The sequence below is a fragment of the Schistocerca gregaria genome, chromosome 1, assembly GCF_023897955.1.
Source record: "Schistocerca gregaria isolate iqSchGreg1 chromosome 1, iqSchGreg1.2, whole genome shotgun sequence".
Classification (NCBI taxonomy): Eukaryota; Metazoa; Arthropoda; class Insecta; order Orthoptera; family Acrididae; genus Schistocerca; species Schistocerca gregaria.
Genome location: NC_064920.1, coordinates 776972179 through 776996880, shown reverse-complemented (window position 1 = coordinate 776996880; position 24702 = coordinate 776972179). Strand labels below are relative to the sequence as shown.

General features: G+C 39.3%; 1 protein-coding gene across 3 annotated transcripts in view; it reads left to right on the top strand.

Moving 5' to 3' along the window:
- LOC126268660 (E3 ubiquitin-protein ligase CCNB1IP1-like) overlaps nucleotides 1–24702 on the top strand; it is a 259062-nt gene that overhangs the window by 233179 nt on the left and 1181 nt on the right. Inside the window, exon 5 of one of the 3 annotated variants that reach the window (XM_049973929.1) lies at nucleotides 16139–16259. The exons of 1 other annotated variant lie outside the window; for it this stretch is intronic. In XM_049973929.1, coding sequence (XP_049829886.1) covers nucleotides 16139–16259 — 121 coding nt within the window. Of the gene's footprint in view, nucleotides 1–16138; nucleotides 16260–24702 lie in introns of those variants that run through there. One more of the 3 variants, XM_049973928.1, reaches the window with a different exon arrangement.

The following is a 24702-nucleotide window of genomic DNA, read 5'->3' as shown; positions in this document are numbered from 1 at the left end:
CAGTTATTTTTGTGTCCTGAATAGTAAATCCTTTTATACCTCCGTACTGCGGAATTTTCAGTCTCATCTTCATATGAATTTTTTTGTAATGTTTTGATGTGAAGAATAAACCCCTACAGTTTTACACATGTTTTTTTACACCCTGAATAAAACATGAACCAAACAAAACAGGTGATTCTTCTAGCTGACAGATCAAAATTCATTATAAAAATACAAATGACTATGCAGCATATCTATGAATCAGAATTTTACATGCTGTTTTATTCTATTTTTGGTTTCACAGCACAGCATAAGTGGCAACTAGTATTCTACAGTAATTTTTAAAGAGGTACATTGTATCATTTGTAAATTCATAGCTTATCTGGGTCAAGTGTCCCTACAGCTCTATTTAACTTTTGATCAACATTAATTTGTTAAGGCATTTCAGATGTCACAGGTGATATAGAATGTAGTAGCTGTGTTAAGCTTTGTTTTTCAAAACTATCAGAACTTTTTTTGATGTGCAGCTACAAAACAACTTTCATTCTTTTTTTATTCTGACACATTCTCTATTATTAATGAAGAAGATGAAAATACAACTATATGAATTTCTGTTCATTTCTTCATGCTGTCTTCCATTTCTGTGCCCTTATTCAGTATTGTATAAGTACTTTTATGTTAAAGCAGAACACTGATAATAACTATCTAAAATAACTTACATGATTCTCATTTTGATTTTAAGTTTTTGTAAACATAATCAGGCTAAGCTTCACTAACCGAAACATTTGGAACAAAGCATCAAGTTCCTTGGTGATTGGGCCTGCAGTGAAATATTTGTTTTGAAAGGACATTGTATGTAAAGCTCCAGTATTACTGATTAAAACATTTATTGATTATTGTGACAACTGTTTCAGAAAATTTCCATTTTCAGGTACCTGAGTATACAAAGATTGAGACTGCAATTTCACCTATACCTCAATAATCTACAAAATTCTTCAATTACAAAAAATGAGGTCTAAAATGTGTATAGAACTGTAGCACATTGTAATTCTTAAACTTCGTATATGCAGGTACTTGAAAAAGGGAATCTTCCAACACACGTGTCGTAAGAATTAATAACTGTTGTAAACAATGATACTGAAATCTTACCTACAAAGCATTGTTTCATTTCCAGAACACTCAGGAACATTCAAAATAATTGGAAAACTTCTTATTACTGATTCCAAAATATTCAATAACATTGCAGGAATTCCAGAATATTTGGAAGTGTTTCTGAAATTTACAGTACATGTCTGAGCAGAATGAAAGCAATAAGTTCGGCATCAATATGGCTGGAAGGGATAGCTGTGACTTCAAACTTTTCTCTCCCTCCCCCCTACACACACACACACACACACACACACACACACACACACACACACACACGTGTGATCGTTGTGAAGATAACCAATGCATAGGGTTGTATATTGTATTATGCATGGATTTTAATGATTTTATTGTCCACTTAAATTGCAAATAGATCCTGTGACATAGCTGATTAGTTTGATGGGTTACTCTTGTAAGTGATACAATAAGACCTGAGAATGGTTCATGTGGCACCATTTCAAAAATGAAAGGAATCTAGTTAGACAATAACATTTATTTTCATAGAGGTCTAAGCAATGTATCATTAAAATATAACTCCAGTTGTTATTAAGATAACACTGGGTGCACTTATAATCTATTGATAAAATAATAACACAACCATATAAGGAGAAGACATTCATACTTATATTATTGATAACAACAGTTATGTTCATATTTCTTTACATAAAATTATGAGGCAATGGTGAGTCGCCTACCTTGAAAGCTCTGTATATCGGTTCATTGAAACTTTCATACAATCCATTGTTCGCAAATATTATAAAGCTCAACCCTTTTCCCTTTGGGCATCTTGTGTTTTCTTTTGTGGTTTATTATTTCAACGTTCCTTTTTACTGTTATTCTCATGGTAGCTGTAATGAAGGCGAATCAGACATCAATTCTATTAAGTCTTCTTGGCTTAGAACTGACTTGATGCAGTATCAGGTGATACACTTGTATGTTTTATACCGTTTATTATCATGTGGGTTGCATAAAATGCTGCTGTGTTTGGCCCTACAAATCAAGAGGATTGTACAGCTCATACTTTTCAGAATAAAGCAAGAGAGCATTTCTAAGAAGGGAGTAACAAAACAGGATAGCAAAATTTCACTTTTTCTTTCACATCAACAATTCTCTGGCTGCTTGAAGCTGAGTGTGCTGTCACAGCTATGTTTTGGCAATAAATATGTACTTCCTTTCATAAATTCTTAGAATGATCTCGTTTTTATTTACTAAAATTGTTATAACCTTCTAAATAACATTACACACCTCATATTGCTTGGGTTGTGGATTAGTTTCCGTAAATGGTGATAAACTGCTGGCTTTTAGAAATGCAGTACAAGAAAGGGTAGTAAACTTTTGGTGTGTGTTTATAGTGTAGTAAGAAGAAAATAAGATTAAATTTCTAGGTGATCTGAGGGAGCATAGCATGTGAAATTTAGTACACAGAGTGGTCACCTCTAATAGCAACAATGGCTCCAACCTGGTTGGACAGCAAGCCAAACTGGGTGACAGTATAGGTATGTCACTCCATGCTGCTTAAACTATATGCCAGAGTTCACCAAACACAGTAGTTGACAGATAGTGATGTGCCAGTCACTAAGCAATCCTCGGCCAGATGGTTTCACTGGGGAAACGCCAGGAGAATACATTGGAATGGACAACAGTTGAATACCCTCTGTATCGAGTGAGATCAGAAGGAAAGCATTGGTAACATGCAATTTTGCATTATGTTGCTAAAAAATGATATCAGAGATACCTCGAAGGTAGGGCACAGCTACTGGCTTTAGCATATCGGAAAAATACACTACTGACCATTAAAATTGCTACACCACGAAGATGACGTGCTACATCATCGTCATCATCATTTAAGACTGATTATGCCTTTCGGCGTTCAGTCTGCAGCATAGTCCCCCTTATAAAATTCCTCCATGATCCCCTATTCAGTGCTACCATTGGTGCCTCTTCTGATGTTAAGCCTATTACTTCAAAATCATTCTTAACCAAATCCAGGTACCTTCTCCTTGGTCTACCCCAACTCCTCCTACCCTTTACTGCTGAGTCTCTTGGGTAACCTTGCTTCTCCCATGCATGTAACATGACCCCACCATCTAAGCGTGTTCGCCCTGACTGCTACATCTATAGAGTTCATTCCCAGTTTTTCTTTGATTTCCTCATTGTGCACACCCTCCTACCATTGTTCCCATCTACTAGTACCTGCAATCATCCTAGCTACTTTCATATCCGTAACCTCAACCTTATTGATAAGGTAACCTGGATCCACCCAGCTTTCGCTCCCATACAACAAAGTTGGTCGAAAGATTGAACGGTGCACAGATAACTTAGTCCTGGTACTGACTTCCTTCTTGCAGAAGAGAGTAGATCATAGCTGAGGGCTCACTGCATTAGCTTTGCTACACCTCGCTTCCAGTTCTTTCACTATGTTGCCATCTTGTGAGAATATCCATCCTAAGTACTTGAAACCGTCCACCTGTTCTAACTTTGTTCCTCCTATTTGGCACTCAATCCGTTTATATTTCTTTCCCACTGACGTTACTTTCGTTTTGGAGATGCTAATCTTCATACCATAGTCCTTACATTTCTGATCTAGCTCTGCAATATTACTTTGCAAACTTTCAATTGAATCTGCCATCACAACTAAGTCATCCGCATATGCAAGACTGCTTATTTTGTGTTCACATATCTTAATTTCGCCCAGCCAGTCTATTGTTTTCAGCATATGAACTGCTGCCTGACTATCCATGTAAAGACCTTTAATTGCTTGCAAAAGTTTGCCTCCTATTCCATAATCTCGTAGAACAGACAATAACTTCCTCCTAGGAACCCGGTCATATGCCTTTTCTAGATCTATAAAGCATAGATACAATGTTCCACTCATAACACTTCTCCATTATTTGCTGTAAGCTAAATATCTGGTCCTGACAACCTCTAAGAGGCCTAAACCCACACAGATTTCCATCCAATTGGTCCTCAACTAATACTCGCACTTTCCTTTCAACAATACCTGAGAAGATTTTACCCACAACACTGATCAAAGAGCTACCTCTGTAGTTGTTACAATCTTTTCTGTTTCCATGTTTAAAGACTGGTGTGATTACTGCTTTCGTCCAGTCTGATGGAACCTGTCCCGACTCCCACGCCATTTCACTTATCCTGTGTAACCATTTAAGACCTGACGTTCCACTGTGATGAGTTCTGACTTCATTTCATCCATCCCAGCTGCTTTATTGCACTGCAATCTATTGACCATTTTCTCCACTTCCTCCAATATGATTCTATTTCCATCATCATTTCTGTACAATTGTACATCGAAATCTGAAACATTACTGATCCTATAGTACCAGGGAAGCAGGTTGCTAGCCTTACTAGCCCCGGGTCGCATTGAGTTTTACCCCTAACGGTTGAGGGACTAACCGGTGGATTTGGTAGTCTTTGCCGTCTGAGCACAAAGGTGGCCACGACTCGGAATATGTCCGAGATGCCCAGCCTTATTCCAAACTAACTGGTATCCCGACTGTCAGGACCACTTACTTGGCCACTCATACGTTGCCCGTGGTTCATGAACTAGGACATGATACCAGGAACCCACACCATGAACCACGACGTGCTACAGACACGAAATTTAACCGACAGGAAGAAGATGCTGTGATATGCAAATGATTAGCTTTTCAGTGCATTCACCAAGGTTGGCGCCTGTGGTGACACCTACAATGTGCTGAGATGGGGAAAGTTTCCAACCGATTTCTCATACACAAACAGCAGTTGACTGGTGTTGCCTGGTTAAACGTTGTTGTGATGCCCCGTGTAAGGAGGAGAAATACGTTCCATCACTTTTCCGACTTTGATAAAGGTCAGATCGTAGCCTATCGCAATTGCCGTTTATCGTATCATGACTTTGCTGCTCGCGTTGGTCGAGATCAAATGACTGTTAGCAGAACATGGAATCGGTGGGTTCAGGAGAGTAATACGGAATGCAGTGCTGGATCCCAACGGCCTCGTATCACTAGCAGTCGAGATGACAGGCATCTTATCCGCATGGCTGTAATGGATCGTGCAGCCACATCTCGATCCCTGAGTCAACAGATGAGGATGTTTGCAAGACAACAACCATATGCACGAACAGTTTGACAATGTTTGCAGCAGCATGGACTATCAGCTCGAAGACCATGGCTGCGGTTACCCTTGACACTGCATCACAGACAGGAGCGCCTGTGATGGTGTACTCAACGACGAACCTGGGTGTACGAATGGCAAAACATCATTTTTTCAGATGAATCCAGGTTCTGTTTACAGCATTGTGATGGTTGCATCCGTGTTTGATGACATCGCGGTGAACGCACTTTGGAAGCGTGTATTCGTCGTTGCCATACTGGTGTATCACCCGGCGTAATGGTATGGGGTGCTATTGGTTACACGTCTTGGTCACCTCTTGTTTGCATTGATGGCACTTTGAACAGTGGGCATTACATTTCAGATATGCTACGACCTGTGGCTCTACCCTTGATTCGATCCTTGGGAAACCCTACATTTCAGCAGGATAATGCACGACCGCATGTTGCAGATCCTCTACAGGCCTTTCTGGATACAGAAAATGTTCTGACCAGCACATTCTCAAGATCTCTCACCAACTGAAAACGGACTGGTCAATGGTGGCCGAGCAACTGGCTCGCCACAATACATCAGTCACTACTCTTGATGAACTGTGGTATGTTGAAGCTACATGGGCAGTTGTACCTGTACACGCCATCCAAGCTCTGTTTGGCTCAATGCCCAGGTGTATCAAGGCTGTTATTACGGTCAAAGGTGGTTGTTCTGGGTACTGATTTCTCAGGATCTATGCACCCAAATTGCATGAAAATGTAAACACATGTCAGTCCTAGTATAATATATTTGTTCAATGAATACCTGTTTATCATCTGCATTTCTTCTTGGTGTAGCAATTTTAATGGCTAGTAGTGTATGTATCTATGTAACAGCTGCTGTCTGTATTACTGGCTCTGCGAATCAGTTGTTGTCATGTTGTCGTCTCAGTGGCAGTGGCATCATATATCATCACACCAGGTCCTGGGCCGCTATGATGATGACAAATGCATTCTGGCAATGTGCATTCTCCTCGGAGTATCCATATATGAATACATCCATAGTGTTATTGAACATGTTCTCGGATATGTGAGTGGGTCAAAGATTTTTTTAAGTAACAGAACCCAGTACCAGACTGAATTTTCACTTTTCAGTGCAGAGTGTGATATGAATTGTCCAAGAAGTTTCTGAACCCAACACATTGTTCTGGATGGCGAGTGTTCATCACAGCCAAAGTATCATCAGTAGTGTGCCAGGAAAGTGTGATAGGACCACTCTTGTTCTCTATGTACATAAATGAACGTCAGATAGGTTGAGCAGCAATCTGTGGCTGTTTGCAGATGACACTATGGTGTACAGGAAGGTGTCATCGTTGAGTGGTTGTCTGAAAGCCATATCATAAAGCTAATGGAATTTTTGAATGACTAACTGGTAAGAGTTATGAATAGTGAGTACAAAGGCGAATAAGCCAGACAAAAAGAGAACAGTCGAAATACTGCTTATTTTGTGATGCCCACCTTCATTGGGTACAAGAGTATATGAAGATATCAGGCATCAAGGACAGGATCGACAAATCAAAATCCTCACATCAATGTTTCTTGTGTCTAAAAAGGGTTTTTTCTAGTTGCAGGAAATCCCATCGTGTACCTATCTGCAATGAAGAACTATGTGTCACAGTGGGAAATATTGGTTTTCATCTGCCTCTCCTCACATATCTTCAAGTTACCTCTGTTTGGGTCACAGACATTGAAAGCCATTGTAGCTACATCAACTCAAATGTGATCAACAGCTTGCAACACAAGTCATAACTCACCAACCATTAACCATTAGCTGTTGAAGGATTTGAATCACCATATTTTGCATCAACAAATCTGCAATTTGCTGACTTCAAGTTGATGTTTCACAAGGTATTACCATCCATAAGCTGCAATTTGTTGATCCTTTGGACAATGAACACCAATACCCTATTGAAGTTCTTGCAGGTTCATACCAATATTGGAAAATAATAAATGATGACACACCAATATGCCTTACTGTTTTGGCCATTCTTCCTTCTGGATTTGAATGAATGTTGAGTGGGACGTGGTCAGGTATTATTATCAGGCATGTTATTGTTAGCCACATGCAGCTCAGTGAAGATTTTTCATCTTTAGACAAGGACATGCATTGCTTGTGAAATTTAGAATTGATGGGGGTAAAAGAACAATCTGTCTCATCTGAACATGGCAGTGTTTTGCAGAAATTTCATCATACATTCCAAATGGTGGAAGGCCAAAGAGAAGTTTCATTACTAAGAAAGGAACATATGATCCTTCCTTCAAATCATTGTAATACAGAAGCCTTTTACGTTGTTATAAAGAAAATTCTCTAGTAATATTCATTTTCATGTGGTGCATCATTCACAAATCCAGCTGTACAATCACAGTGAGCACCTTGAAAGGATCAGTATGCAGAACAATTCAAATGATATATTTTACTATCTCATCAAGCAGAGAAAAACAAAAGACTGGGAATTACAAAGTGAAGAATTGTTTTTGATGCTTTGTCATGAGAAAATGGTTCGCTGTCACTTAATGTCTCTAGATTCAGGTCCCAATTTGCTGCCTGAAACACTGTCAACTTTAATTTGCTTCAGGCTTTATAAAAAGGTGATTCTTGAAGATGGCATTCGAGCATTCTTATAATTATCACTAAATGAAAAGGATTGATAGTTAATGTGATTCTTATGGTTTCATGTTGAGAAAAGGGAGTTGCAATTTGGCAAACTACAAATGACATCATCATTTGTAGTTTTACACGTTTACCATTTCTTCTTCCTGCATCATTGCGCGAATTGGCTACAAAGTTTAGAGACATGTATCCTATTTCAGCAGAAATTCTAGATAAAAGAACTTTCATGGACAAATTTGTAGCCAGTTGCAAAGACTACAATATTATGCTATCAGCTGACAGGTCTATTGCAACAAATAAAACTTCAAGTGGCGAAATGGGCTAAGAATACTGATGTACTACAAGAATATGGGAAACTGAATGGTAGTCAGCTACAGAACACACCACATTTTTAGCCATTGACTGGGACATGGAATCAGAATCAATCTTCTTCTGTCACAATTGCATTACCAATAAACTACAAGATGGGTCCACAATAAATTTCAGTTACTGCCCATGACAGCAAAATTTTATGAACCTCTTGGCATCTTTTATATCCACAACAGGAGAGATCCTTTTTCAAGGTATATGGTATAAAGTTACACACTGGAACAAGATATTGCCATAAATGTTAGCACCGTGATGGGAATTTTTGACCTAATGACTCACTCATCTGCAGTCATTCAGATTATCCACATGGACAGGACTGCACTGTCAAAAACTACAAATTTCACAAGTTTGCATATTTTGTGATGCCTCAGAAAAAGCGTGTGGAGCAGCAGAATATCCGAGAATACATTGGTCCATTTGGCTATCAGTCAAAGCAGAGTTTCTCTTATCAAAAGGGTAATGCTTCTGTGTCTTAAATTACTAGCTGCCTTACTGGGTGCATGACATATGAGATATTACTGCCAGTCTTCTGGACATGACATCACAAAATACAGTGATTTCATGGTGATACTCGGCTAGATACCAAGCGATCCAAATCTATGGAATGCTGTTGTTACTAATAGAGTAACTGAAATGCTTGAAATTTCAGTGCCATTGCAGTGGCGACATTTGCTCCACCACACCCAGTCCGGCAGATTTGCCATCACATGGAACACTGATAGAAAGATTACAGTCTTCTATGCTATGGTGGCATGGACCTTCATGGCTCATTCAAATACCAGTAATGTGGCCTCAACAACACATCTCTTATGAGCCTTTGCTGGGGACATGAAAGAACTAAACAAGCCTTGGCTACTCATGCATGGGTGGTTCCACTGATGCATCAGAATACACTTCTTATTGGAAACTGTTGCACATACTGCTATGGATTCTCTGTTTCATCCGTAATATTACACATCAGAAAAGGTAATGGGCAAATTCACTGCTCATGTACTAGAATCAGCAAAACGCAGTTGGATAGGGACGACCCATTGTGTAAGCTTTCTGGCAGAATATTGTGTGCTTAGAAACAAGATTGAATTTCGAAAGAAATCAAAGATAAAACATTATAATCTATTCCTTCAGGATCAACTCATATTGATGACTTCACTTTGCAGAACTGAGTGTACTGCAAAAGTGTCCACTGTTCTTAAAAGGTTCTCATCCATTTACAATGTTGCTTATTCAACAGTTGCACATATGATTACACCTTTTAGGGACTGCTTTTGTATTAGCTGAATTACAGAATGAATTTTGTTTTTTAAGGGGAAGACAAACAGCAAATGGGGTAATAACACCCGTCTTCCTTGTGAGATAACCAGATGTGTCCAGGATTCAAAGCAGAATCTTCTCTACGACCTGAATGCATTAAATTCACTAAACCATTTACAGTAAAGGCCTTGCATTTTGCAGGACCACTTTTCATCAAACTCAGCAGTTTGTTGCATAAATACTGAATGTTACTGATCACATGGGCTGCAAAAAGGGTTCTCCACCACGAACTCCTATCAGATATGAACACAGGTAAATTTTTGATGGCTGTCAAAAGATTTACTGGAGAAAAAAAAAAGGACTGCCAAATACTATTTATTCAGATAATGGAAACTGTTCCAAGTGGCAACCACAGAATTGAAAGACGTCATTTATTTATTCAAGGATGCAAGGATCGGCCAGCCAGCCATTCACTCACCAAAGTGTCTCATGGAAGTTAATATCACTGGGCTTGGTGTGGAGGCTGATGAGAATGTGCAATAGGAACAATGAAACATTGCCTCACGAAGGTTGTGGGAAAATTGCTACTAGATGAAGAAACACCTAGGACATTATTAGTAGAAATAGAAGCTACAATAAACTCACGACCACGTAATTTCTTAGACTTTCCCAACAATTCAGTGTCATTTTGTGGAATCGGGTGTACTGCCGGTGGTCTGCATCTACCCAACAAAATATTTTGATGCTGTAAGTCGGCGTCTTCATCTGGTATTTCCTGCGACTTGTTGACAAGCTGACCATGTCCCATGTTTATGCCTGGATGGTGTACGGTGTTCCCTGTGCCATCTGTGGCCGTTTCTCGCAGTGCTATTTATGTCTAGGCATTCTGTCTTCCGTCCATGCCTGTTTCCGCTGTTTTCCCTGGTGACGGCCATGTCAAGAAATTTTGTACTAGGTCGGCACACACCAAGGCCATTCACAGCACTATCAACATGCTGCAGATGTTTCTTATGCTGCTGACAACCGTTCAAGCTTTCTGTTGTGCCCCTGTCATTCTTCTGCCCTTGTGGGTTTGGTACACCCCTAAAAGGTGCGCTTCCTACCAAATCAGGATGCTGTGGCAATTGCATATTCTGTCCATGCAAGCTGCAGCAACCTCTTGTGGTGGCGGCCGCCGTCTAGAGTTCTGTATTGCATCTGTTCATATGATGTGTGGTGCCTGAGGTTTTGGGTGGTTGATGATGTTCCTCTCTTATCTGTGGATGCTACAGTTGTTTCCTGAGGAGGTAGTTGGTGCTTGGTGCTGCATAAGCGATTTCGATCCTGTTAATTACACCCCTGGTTGTCTGAGGTTTTTTAGCAGATAAGGGATCTTTTTACCATTATTTCTATAGTAATTCTAAAGCCAGATTCCACACATTACTGAGCTGGTATCCTGCTTCCTGGTAGAGGTTCTCTGTCATCTTGACTTTGATAGATTCTGTCATCTTGACTTTGATAGATTCAGTAAGCACACTATCCATAAATCTGGTGGTCTGAGCCAGGATCCTGGTTCTGTCACAATGCATGGCATCTTCAACTTCTAGGCAATGATCGGTTATTGCTGATTTAGAGGCCTTCCACAACCTGTTATGTCTTTGATGTTCTTTACATCTCACTTAAATTGTTCTGGTGGTTTGACTGATGTAAGGCATACTGTATTCATATGGTATATGATAGATATAAGGTGTCCTTAACCCCAGATTATCTTTGACCATTCCAAGAAGGACCCTGATCTTGTTTGGTGGGCAGAACACACTTCGGATTTTGTGTTTTTTCTGAATGCAGATAGCAAATATAGGCCCTGCATATGGTAGAAAGGCTACCCTCCTGGTCTCTTCTTGTTGTTCTCTGATTATATCAGGTTGTCTGGTGGCAAGTAGCACTTTACGGATATTCTTGTTTGAGCACCCACTGTCTGTCAACACTTGCAGTAGATTCTCTAAGTCTGCTGGCAAGCTGTCTGAGTCAGACAGCATCTTGGCCCTTCTACAAGTGTTCTCAGTACTTTGTTCTTTTGCAACAGATGATGACAGCTGTCATTCTGTAGACATAAATCAGTGTGTGTTGGTTACCTATACTCACTGTGCCCTAATGTGCCATCTTTCTTCCTTTTCACCAGGACATCCAGGAATTGAAGTTGTCCATCATTATCTAGTTGCATTGTGAACTTAATGTTGGGGTGTCTAAAAGTTCAGATGGTCAAGAAATTCGTCCAGTTTTTTTCTGACCATGCAGCCAAATGACGAATGTGTCATCAACTTACCAGAAATACTGTACAGGACTCCAGACTGCAACCACCGCAATGAGAGATGCTGCAGTTTGTACGGACAGAATATGCAATTCCCACAGCAGCCTGATTCAGCAGAAAGTGCACCTTCTAGTGGAATATCAAATCCACAGGGCCAAGAGAATGTCAGGGACATGATAGAAAGCCAGAGCAGATGCCAACAGCATAAGAAACGTCGCATGTCAATAGTGCTGGGAACACGCCTGGCAGGTGCAAACTTAGTACGGAACACCTTGGCATGGCTGCCATCAGGAAAAACAGCAGAAAAGGGTGCAGAGAGAAGATGAAATGCGTAAAGATAAATAGCACTACCAGGAATGACTGCAGCAGGCGCGGACTGCGTGGGGAACACCAGACAGCACCCAGGCATAAATAAGGGACACGGTCAGCTTGTTGATTGGTCGCAGGAAAACCTGACAAAGACACTAAGTTGTTGTTATTGTGGTCTTCTGTCCAGAGGCTAGTTTGATGCAGCTCTCCATGCTACTCTATCCTGTGCAAGCTTCTTTATCTCCACGTACCTACTGCAACCTACATCCTTCTGAATCTGCTTAGTGTATTCATCTCTTGGTCTCCCTCTACGATTTTTACCCGCCAATACTAAACTGGTGATCCCTTCATGCCTCAGAACATTTCCTACCAACTGATCCCTTCTTCTAGTCAAGTTGTGCCACAGACTCCTCTCTGCTTCAATTCTGTACAATACCTCCTCATTAGTTACATGATCTACACATCTAATCTTCAGCATTCTTCTGTAGCACCACATTTTGAAAGCTTCTATTCTCTTATTGTCTAAACTATTTATCGTCCATGTTTCACTTCCATACAGGACTACACTCCTTACAAATACCTTCAGAAAAGATTTCCTGACACTTAAATCTACACTCGATGTTAACAAATTTCTCTTCTTCAGAAACGCTTTCCTTGCCATTGCCAGTCTACATTTTTTATCCTTTCTACTTTGACCATGATCAGGCATTTTTCTCCCCAAATAGAAAAACTCAACTACTGCTTTAGGTGTCTCATTTCCTAATATAATTCCCACAGCATCACCTGATTTAATTCGACAACATTCCATTATCCTTGTTTTGTTTTTGTTGAAGTTCATCTTACATCTTCCTTTCAAGACACTTCTATTCCATTCAACTGCTCTTACAGGTCCTTTGCTGTCTCTGACAGAATTACAATGTCATTAGCGAACCTCAAAGTTTTTATTTCTTCTCCATGGATTTTAATTCCTACTCCAAATGTTTCTTTTGTTTCCTTTACTGCTTGCTCAGTACAGATTGAATAACATCAGGGATAGGCTACAACCCTGTTTCACTCCTTTCCCAACCATTGCTTCTCTTTCATGCCCCTCGACTTGTAAAACTGCCATCTGCTTTCCGTACAAATTGTAAATAACCTTTCGATCCCTGTGTTTCACCCCTGCCACCTTCAGAATTTGAAAGATACTATTCCAGTCAACACTGTCAAAAGCTTTCTCTAAGTTTACAAATGCTAGAAACATAGGTTTGCCTTTCTTAATCTATCTTCTAAGCTAAATTGTAGGGTCAGTATTGCTTCACATGTTCCAACATTTCTACAGAATCCAAACATCTTCCCAAAGGTCGGCTTCTTCCAGTTTTTCCATTTGTCTGTAAAGAATTCGTGTTAGTATTTTGCAGCTGTGACTTATTAAACAGAGATTTTGGTAATTTTCACACCTGTCAACACCTGCTTTCTTTGGCATTGGAATTATTATATTCTTCTTGATGTCTGAAGGTATTTCGCCTGTCTCATACATCTTGCTTACCAGATGGAAGAGTTTTGTCATGGCTGGCTCTCCCAGTGCTATAAGTAACTCTAACGGAATGTTGTCTACTCCTGGGGCCTCGTTTCCACTTATGTCTTTCAGTGCTCTGTCAAACTCTCCACGCAGTATCATATTTCCCATTTCATTTTCATCTACATACTCTTCCCTTTACATAATATTGCCCTCAAAGCACACCACCCTTGTATAAACCCTCTACATATTCCTTCCACCTTTCTGCTTTCCCTTCTTTGCTTAGAACTGGTTTTCTATCTGAGCTCATGATATTCATACAGGGGTTTGTCTTTTCTCCAATGGTCTCTTTAATTCTCCTGTAGGCAGTATCTACCTTACCCCTGGTGATGTATGCCCCTGCATCCTTACATTTGTCCCCCAGCCTCCCCCATTTAGCCATTTTGCACGTCCTGTCGATCTCATTCTTGAGATGTTTGTACTCCTTTTAGCCTGTTTCATTTACTGCATTTTTATGTTTTTTCCTTTCATCAATTAAATTCAACTCCTGTTGCTCAAGGATTTCTACTAGCCCTCATCTTTTTACCTACTTGATCCTCTGCTGCGTTAACTATTTCATCTCTCAAAGCTACCCATTCTTCTTCTACTGTATTTCTCCCCCCATATTTGACAATTGTTCCCTAATGCTCTCTCTGAAACTCTCTACAACCTATGGTTCTTTTCAGTTTTAATCTACAGCTTATAACCAACAGATTGTAATCAGAGTCCACATCTGCCCCTGGAAATATCTTACAATTTAAAACCTGGCTCCTGAATCTCTGTCTTATCATTATGTAATCTATCTTAAACCTTCCAGTGTCTCCAGGCCTCTTCCACGTATATAACATTCTTTCATGATTCTTAAATCAAGTGTTAGTTATGATTAAATTATGCTCTGTGTCAAATTCCACCAGGCAGCTTACTCTTTCGTTCCTTGTCCCATTCCATATTCACCCACAATTTTTGCTTCTCTTCCTTTTTCTACTATCGAATTGTAGTCCCCCATGACTATTAAATTTTCATCTCCCTTCACTATCTGAAAAGTTTCTTTTATCTCCTCGTACATTTCTTCAATCTCTTTGTCATCTGCGGAGCTAGTTGGAATATAAACTTGTACTACTGTGGTAGGTGTGGACTTCATGTCTATCTTGGCTACAATAATGCATTCACTGTGCTGTTCATAGTAGCTACCTGCGTTCCTGTTTTATTTTTTATTATTAAACCTACTCCTGCATTGCCCCTATTTGATTTTGTATTTATAACCCTGTATTCATCTGACCAGAAATCTTGTTGTTATGATTTTGAAATATTGTGTTGGTAAGATGCATACCACTGGCTGTGCACCCAACTGCATGAGATAACAACTCACAGCCAATCACAGTTGGAGGATCCGAAGCACTAACACTAGGCCATTTCTTAATGACCAAACAGTTAACTACAATACTCACCTCTCCTGAACCACATATGCAAAAAGATCTGTGTAGAGAGGCTGAGCTAAGAGGAAAACAGCAAAATGATTTTATGAAAAGATGGAAGAAAGAATATTTTTTAGAATAAAAAAACTTCCATGAACTACTGCATCCTAATAAGGAACTGCTTAAACGCCAAGTGGGAGACATTGTGCTCTTACAAGAAGACAGCCAAAACACATGTTGCAGGGAGCCCACATTATGGACATAAGAGCAGAGAGGGATGGAATGGTGTGGATCATAATTCTTTGAAACCCCGGATGGAGGAAATTTCACTCAGGCTGTGCAACTTGTCATCCCACTAGATGTCGCCCAAAGTGGTGAGGCTGTTGAGGGTTAAATAAATACTTTGTGGTGTATTAATCTTTGTAATATGTATAACTCTGACTATATAATAAAGTTCTAAAAGATATATGGTGGCCTCTCAGTTAATATATCATATGTAAATGCATCATTTGAATCCCTGTAAAGCTGCCTGTTGGTAAAGATATTGTGAAGTGGAAACATGACAGAACAACAACAGCTAGACCGAAACCAGGCAGATCTCGTGTACTGGCAGACGGAGACTGGATGGTTGTAGAAATCATAGGAAATCGGTGGAAGGAATCACTCTTGAGTTCCAAAGTGCCCCTGCATTCCAGCAAACACAATGACTGTGCATAGGGATTTAAAAAGAATGGGGTACAGTGGTCGAGCAGCTCTTCATCAGCTACACATTACTGTAGTCAATGCTTAGTGATGCTTGAAGTTGTGTAAAGAGCAATGCCACTAGACAGTGAATGACTGGAAATGAGTGATTTCACCCTGTGGCAATCCAATGCCAGGGTCTAGATTTGGCAAGCACCTGGAAATGTTACCTGACATCTTATGTAGTTCCAACAATGATGTACAAACAAAGTGTTGTTAGAGTATGAAGGTGTTTTGACTAGTTATGATGTGGTCATGTTATTTAGTGCCGAATGTGGAAGGATACAAATATATTTTCAGTATTGTGTACTGCGTGGAGTAGAAGAACAGTTCGGAGATGATGCTTATTTGTTTCAGCATGACAGTACACCATATCATGAAGCAGCATCTGTGAGGCAATCATCTGTGGACAGTAATACTCCTGAAATGGACTTGCCCGCAAAGAGTCCCTACCTGGATTCAATGGAACTTCTTTATGGTGAGTCAGAATGTCAACTTCTCTCTCCAGACCCCAGTGACCAACATCGCTACTTGTTCTGCTTTCAGCTGTTGAGGGAGAATGGGCTGCTATTGCTCCACAGACATTCAGATACCTCATTGAAAGTGTACACAGGAGCCATCACAAAGATAAAGGGTAGAAACACCATATTAATGTCCATCAGTAGATGTCTGGATACTTTTGATCAGACATTGTATAAAGAAGACTGCCAACAGAATGTCTATACTGCTCAGGTTGGATTAAAAGAATGCACAAAGCAATTCAGAGACAACCTGCTAGGTTTGTTACCAGTGGATTCAATCAGCAAATGAATATTACAAAAATATTTCATGTACTCAAATGAGAAGACATGTGGAACATGGCAGAAAGAAGACATTCTTTTTGTGAAACAATTTTTAAAAATTTTAGAGAAATGGCATTTATGACAGATTGCAGACTGAGCCTACTGCCATCTCATGTAATGACCTATGAGACAAGAGAAAAGAAATAAGGGCTTCTGCTGAAGCAAATGAACACTCATTTTTCCCTCATTTCATTTGTATGTGGAAAAGGGAAGGGAATGACTAGCAGTGGTAAAAGATTCCTTTCACCATGCGCCATACGATGGCTTGCGGAGTACATATGTAGATGCTGTACACATAACCAGGACTTGCCTGAAAGGTGACATGACACCTCTTCTGTGACCAGCATTGTCTGAGTGTACCATTTTTGGCACTCTTCTAACTGCTGCCACACCAAGGGAAGTCACAACAATAATTGCTATGCTGCCAGACCATAGTGTTTCAAACAATGTCGCACTGTCCATGTAGATACTAGACTTGCTGAGAAGAAGCCCATTTTATGACAAGGTACATGATGTTTCTGTTCGACCCTGCATGGCTGAATGAACAAGATGTCTGCCCTCTTGGATGCTAAACTCTATGTGGTATTGAGTACGGTCCCCTGAATGCCTCAAATCCATATTCATATTACAGTGCTCCTGACGAACAAGAAAGCAATATTGTGAAACAATAAAGCACAGACACGATCGGCCACAATATGGCGACTGTCGAATTCCAATGCATGCAGGTGGACTTTTCTCTTTTCTTGAGGCATAACTACCTTCTTAGAGTGGTTGTCTTGAAATGCTAAAAATTTGCACATCCAAACATGTAGTGCACTTCATGTTAGTTTGACGCTCATTGCATGCTGCCTTTGTGATGCAATTTTAATGGCCAACAGTTTATGTACCCAAAGTTTATTATTAGTTATTGTGTTTTCCAGCATTGGCAATATGAATAACTTTTACTTTTAAAGCCATACCATCAAGCTAAGCAAATTATTCTGATACAGGTGAACTAAATCCGCATGCCTTCTGTAGATGGTATTGTGTAACTCTGAAATTGATAATATATTGTACATGAAAAAGGAAAAAATAAATCCAGCTGATTGTAATATGTCATACATATATTATTACTAAAAGCATCTGTAAGTGCAAGGAAACACACACACACACACACCACTCGCTCGTACTCTCTCTCTCTCTCTCTCTCTCTCTCTCTCTCTCTCTCTCTCTCTCTCTCTCTCTCTCTTTGTCCCATCTTCCACTTAATGTTTTCCACATATTCTTTTCCTTATCAGTTCTGCAGAGTACTTCATCAGTTTTTATCTTACCAGACACATAGTTATCAGCAGTCTTCTGTAACACCACATCTCCAATGTTACAATTTTCATCTTTTCCAGTTTTTTGTTTTGTTTTTCATGATTCAGTACTGTTCAATGATGTCCTCCCAGGAATATAATTAAAGCCTATATTTGATCGCAGTAGACTTCTTTTCATGAGGAGTGCTCTCTTTGCCTGTGTTAGTCTGATTCCTATGCCCACCCTGCTTCTTCCTCATGCATTTTTTTTTTTTTTCGCCCTAGTAGTTTCACTTATGAAACTTCATTTTCAATATATGGGCTGAACATCTATTTTTCTGAGGGTGCAGACACTTTGCACCATTTTACACTCTCAGATACTTTTCCTAGGCCAACAGATACTATGTCAGAACTTTTCTGTTGCCTTTGCCTTCCCCATAGTGAAACTGATCAACATAGTCAAACTGATCAATATCTAACACATCCTAAACTTTCTGTCCAGTTGTTTGTGTATTCTGCTGGCCATCAACTTGGATAGATAAGCAATCAAGCTGGTTGTTCTATAGTTCTTACATTTATCTACCCTTGTAACACTGGAATTGTTCGGATGATACTCTTCCAAAAATATGATGACTCTAGTCTCTCACAGACTCAAATTATCATTTATTTGCAATTTCCTCCAGTTGTTTTAGAAATTCTGAGGGAATGTTATTATGCCTTTTGTCTTATTTAACTGCAAATATTTTAATGGTTTGTCACTCTCTGGCTCTAATAATAGCTCTATAAGTCCTCCAAATCAACATCCTTTTCTTCTTTTATCATTTTAGCATGCATTTTGTCCCCATAATAGATGCCCACAGTGGAATCTTTACACCTACTCGTTCTCCTCTTGCTTTTAATAGTGAAATTCTTTCACACACTTAACGTTGACACCATTGCTTTTAAATTCTCCCAAATTTATTTTATCTTTTCTGCATGCTGCATCTTTCACTCAGCCAATCACTTAATTTTTTATGTCACGTATTTCTTGAGGCCATTTCGCTTTAGCTTGCACATACTTCCTATTTATTTCATTTCTAAGTGACTTATACTGTTATACTACTTTCTTTTCCTGAACATTTTTATACTTCTTCTTTGTTACCCACAATTTCTTCACAGTTACCTTCCCCTTATACACACATAAGTTTATTACATGATAATCCTTTTTAGAAATCCCCAGTCCTCCTCAGCTGAACTTATCTTATGTGGTATTCTTTATCATCGTACTTACAATCACAGAGAATTTTAAATGCACATCTTCAGCCCTTTGATATCCTGCTGCCATGTATGTTGATTCATCTTCACGATTCAGCCCCTTTTTCATCACTATTAAATTGAAAAATGTAATGTAACCTTTGCTTCCAGACCACGTTGTTTGCAGCTGGCAGGTCTATGAATGTTACTAATATTTTGGGACCATCTTGGAATCTCATTTCTGTGAAGATGGTAAGGTTTACTGCTCGATTTATGCAGCTTGTTCCATGTAGTTGGCTGCATAATATTTATTTATTTGTCCAAGACTCATTTTAGTACATTGTTTGTGCATGTGATAAAGGACAGTGGTAAACCTACATAACTTACAATACAGTAGTTATTTTGACTAAATTGTTGACATAATAAAAAGGCATAATAATGTAGGATCCCCCATGAACCATGGACCTTGCCGTTGGTGGGGAGGCTTGCGTGACTCAGCGATACAGATGGCCGTACTGTAGGTGCAACCACAACGAAGGGGTATCTGTTGAGAGGCCAGACAGACGTGTGGTTCCTGAAGAGGGGCAGCAGCCATTTCAGTAGTTGCAGGGGCAACAGTCTGCATGATTGACTGATCTGGCCTTGTAACAATAACCAAAATGGCCTTTATGTGCTGGTACTGCAAACGGCTGAAAGCAAGCGGAAACTACAGCCGTAATTTTTCCTGAGGGTATCCATCTTTACTGTATGGTTAAATGATGATGGCATCCTCTTGGGTAAAATATTCCAAAGGTAAAATAGTCCCCCATTTGGATCTCCGGGCGGGGACTACTCAGAAGGACTTTGTTATCAGGAGAAAGAATATTGGCATTCTATGGATTGGAGAGTGGAATATCAGATCCCTATATCGGGCTGGTAGGTTAGAAAATTTAAAAAGGGAAATGGATAGGTTAAAGTTAGATATAGTGGAAATTATTGAAGTTCGATGGCAGGAGGAACAAGACTTCTGGTCAGGTGAATACACGGTTATAAATACAAAATCAAATAGGGGTAATGCAGGAGTAGGTTTAATAATGAATACGATAATAGTAGTGTGGGTAAGCTACTACAAACAGCATAGTGAATGCATTATTGTGGCCAAGATAGACACGAAGCCCGCGCCTACTACAGTAGTACCATCTTATATATGCAGAGGAAAACAATGGTGATGATAAAGAGGAGGAGGAATAATAATAATAATAATAATAATAATAATAATAAGAAGAAGAAGAAGAAGAAGAAGAAGAAGAAGAAAGTGCAGATGATGATTTCAGGGATATTAAAGGTCAGTTCGGTTTCATGAACTAAGAAATTTTTTAGCCTGGCTTTGCAATCTAATAATTAAAATTATAAAAATGTTATTTTTTAAAGAAATTACTTAAAAATTAAGTTGTACCTTATAGTCCGTAAAATACAGTACTTCTGTGCATGGGCGAATTTATTTTGTGTGAGCTGTAACTGGTATCGAGTGGCAAAAGTTGACCTCCACAATCATTGTCTTGTTCATTAACACCTTTCTTAGTATGTGACTGCATCAGAATATTGTTATATAGACCCACATTTCTGTCGCTGTTGCAAGTGGCCCTCATCAGGTGGTATATTCATTACCATGAAATTGCCCCATTCAGATCCTATATTTAGTGTTACTTCATCCAACTCTTAGTGGTAGTTTGTCAAGAAATACACTGAACTTAATTTTTGATTGGATGGCAAGTGTGAAGTTGTGGGGATTGATGTCCTTTATTAATGGTAGTTGTTATTCAAATTCCTGTTGGCTGGAATTGATGAATGAAGCAGACAAGCCATTAGTGATATAGGACTGCTTCCATAGTACCCAGTGATGGCCAAGACAACACTGCATGGTATCCACCTTAGGCCTCAATACTTATTCTCATGCCTGATGGGGCACTTGCACATGCATTATCATCCCATAAGGCCGCTACTACTGGTACCAAAGAAAAACTGAACTTGTATTCTTTCTCCCCATCCATGTTAGCAAGCTGCCTCAGAATCTCAATCATCTCTCGAATCTGTCTCTGTTTGATGATTGAGACCGTAAAGTGGGCTCACATTGTATTGGTTACCTGATGTTTCTGCCGCAATGGCTAACAGCACTGCTGTGACTGTCCCATTTGCTGCAGTAGTAAACAGTGAGAGCATTAATACATTAGTGTACTTGTTAGTGCCCCTCGTTTGCCAGTATCAGGTAACACCAAATAAATACTATGTAAATAGAGGCCAAATCCCACATCACTACACCTGTAATCTAAGCAGAAGTCAAATTCAGTGATGTTCTTCACATACTGATCCTAACAAGGGAAACTCCCCATCGCAACCCCTTCAGATTTAGTTGTAAGAAGGTCCAGTGGACAGCCCGTCAAAAACAGAACACAGATCAAGCATGAAAACAGGAAGAAGGTGTCTTGGACTGTGAAAAAAAAAAGTAAAATAGAAACAAGAACTTTTAGGGTTCTTCTGTGAGAGGTTCTGGGTTTGAGGGGATGAGGAAGTGGCTCTGGTTATTTGCTTCTGTACCAGGTCGGGAGGGTAGTTGCGGGATGCGAAAGCTGTTTTCAGGTTGTTGGTGTAATGGTTCAGGGATTCAGGACTGGAGCAGATTCGTTTGCCACGAAGGCCTAGGCGTAGGGAAGGGACCGTTTGATATGGAATGGGTGGCTGCTGGAGCACACCAACTCCGGAGATGGGAACTCGCCCTTCCGTATATCCTCTCTTCTCGATATCCGCCAGGCCTCAACCTCCGCTAATTTCAAGTTGCTGCCGCTCATACCTCACCTGTCTTTCAACAACTTCTTTGCCTCTGTACTTCCGCCTCGACTGACATCTCTGCCCGAACTCTTTGCCTTTACAAATGTCTGCTTGTGTCTGTGTATGTGCGGATGGATATGTGTGTGTGTGTGCAAGTGTACACCTGTCCTTTTTTCCCCCTAAGGGAAGTCTTTCCGCTCCCAGGATTGGAATGACTCCTTACCCTCTCCCTTAAAACCCACATCCTTTCGTCTTTCCCTCTCCTTCCCTCTTTCCTGAAGAAGCAACCATCGGTTGCGAAAGTTAGAAATTCTGTGTGTGTGTTTGTGTGTTTTATTTATTGTGCCTATCTACCGGCGCTTTCCCGCTTGGTAAGTCTTGGAATCTTTGTTTTTAAGAAATTATTTAACAGTTACATTGCAGACCCATACACAGGCCCTGATACACTTGAACAAGGAATAACTTATCTGAAACCCAAAGATCAAGCAGACACAGCAAACCCAGCAAAATATCGCCCCGTAACGAGCCTACCAACAATATACAAAATATTAACTTCAGTCATTAGACAGAAATTAATGACACATACATCACAGAACAAAATTATAAATGAAGAACAAAAAGGCTGCTGCAAAGGAGCACAAGGATGTAAAGAGCAACTGATAATAGATGCAGAGGTGACATATCAAGCTAAAACTAAACAAAGTCGCTACACTATGCCTACATTGATTACCAAAAAGCTTTCGATAGTGTATCCCACTCATGGTTACTACAGATATTGTAAATATACAAAGTAGATCCTAAATTGATACAGTTCCTAAACATTGTAATGAAAAATTCGAAAATCACACTTAATATCCAAACAATTCAAATAATATCACATCACAGCCAATACAGATTAAGCGTGGAATATACCAACGAGACTCATTAAGTCCTTTCTGGTTCTGCCTTGCTCTGAACCCACTATCCAACATGCTAAGTAATACAAATTATGGATATAATATTACTGGAACATACAATACAAAATCACACATTTGCTATACATGGGTGATCTAAAACTACTGGCAGCAACAAATCAATAACTCAACCAACTGCTAAAGATAACAGAAGTATTCAGCAATGATATAAATATGGCTTTCGGAACAGACAAATGTATGAAAAATAGCACAGTCAAGGGAAAACACACTAAACAAGAAGATTACTTATTGAATAACCACAGACTGCATGGAAACGATGGAAAAACCAGATGCCTATAAATATCTAGGATACAGGCAAAAAATAAGAATAGATAATACAAATATTAAAGAAGAACTAAAAGAAAAATATAGACAAAGACTAACAAAAATACTGAAAACATAATTGACAGCAAGAAACAAGACAAAAGCTATAAATACTTATGCTATACCAATATTGACCTATTCATTTGGAGTAGTGAAATGGAGTAACACAGAACTAGAAGCACTCAATACACTTACACGATCACAATGCCACAAATATATAATACATCACATACATTCAGCAACAGAAAGATTCACATTAAGCAGAAAGGAAGGAGGAAGGGGATTTATCGACATAAAAACCTACATTATGGACATGTAGACAATTTAAGAAAATTCTATGTAGAATGAGCAGAAACTAGCAAAATACACAAAGCAATCACTCAGTACATCGGCTACACCATTGCAATTTCATAACCCCTTCTACAACCCTTTAGATCACATAACATCAACAGATACAAAGAAAGTAAATTGGAAAAAGAAAATACTACATGGCAAGCACCCATATCATCTAACACAGCCACACATCGATCAAGACGCATCCAACACATGGCTAAGAAAAGGCAATATATACAGTGAGACAGAAGGATTCATGATTGCAATACAGGATCAAACAATGAACACCACATATTACAGCAAGCATATTATTAAAGATCCCGATACCACAACAGATAAATGCAGACTTTGCAAACAACAAATAGAAACAGTAGATCACATCACAAGCGGATGTACAATACTAGCAAATACAGAATATGCCAGAAGACATGACAATGTAGCAAAAATAATACATCAACAACTTGCCATACAACATAAACTAATAGAACAACACATTTCCCACATACAAGTATGCACCACAAAATGTATTGGAGAATGATGAATACAAATTATACTGGAACAGAACCATTATAACAGATAAAACAACACCACATAACATGACATCATTCTCACCAATAAAAAGAAGCAATTAACACAACTAATCGAAATATCCATACCCAATACAACAAATATACAGAAGAAAACAGGAGAAAAAATTGAAAAATACATCCAACTGGCTGAGGAAGTCAAGAACATGTGGCATCAGGATAAAGTTGACATTATATCAATTATACTACCAACTACAGGAGTCATATCACTCAATATCCACTGGTACATCAACGCAGTACTGCCACATCCAAACGTATATATACAACTACAGAAATCTGTAATTATTGATACATGTTCAATTACCCCGAAAGTTCCTAAATACAATGTAACATATATCATACAGTTAAAAGTACCTGTGTTCAGTTTTTGACAGGATATCCACTGGACCATCTTACCACTAAATCCGATTGGGGGGCGATGGGGAGTTTCCCTTGTACAAGAATAATAAAATAATGCTATAAAAGATATGAATATGGCACTAGCCCAGCCGCAGATACACACTAGTGAATGCCAGTCCAACAGTTGGTGGCAAGATGTCTTTATAACAGTGATGATGCTGTCACATA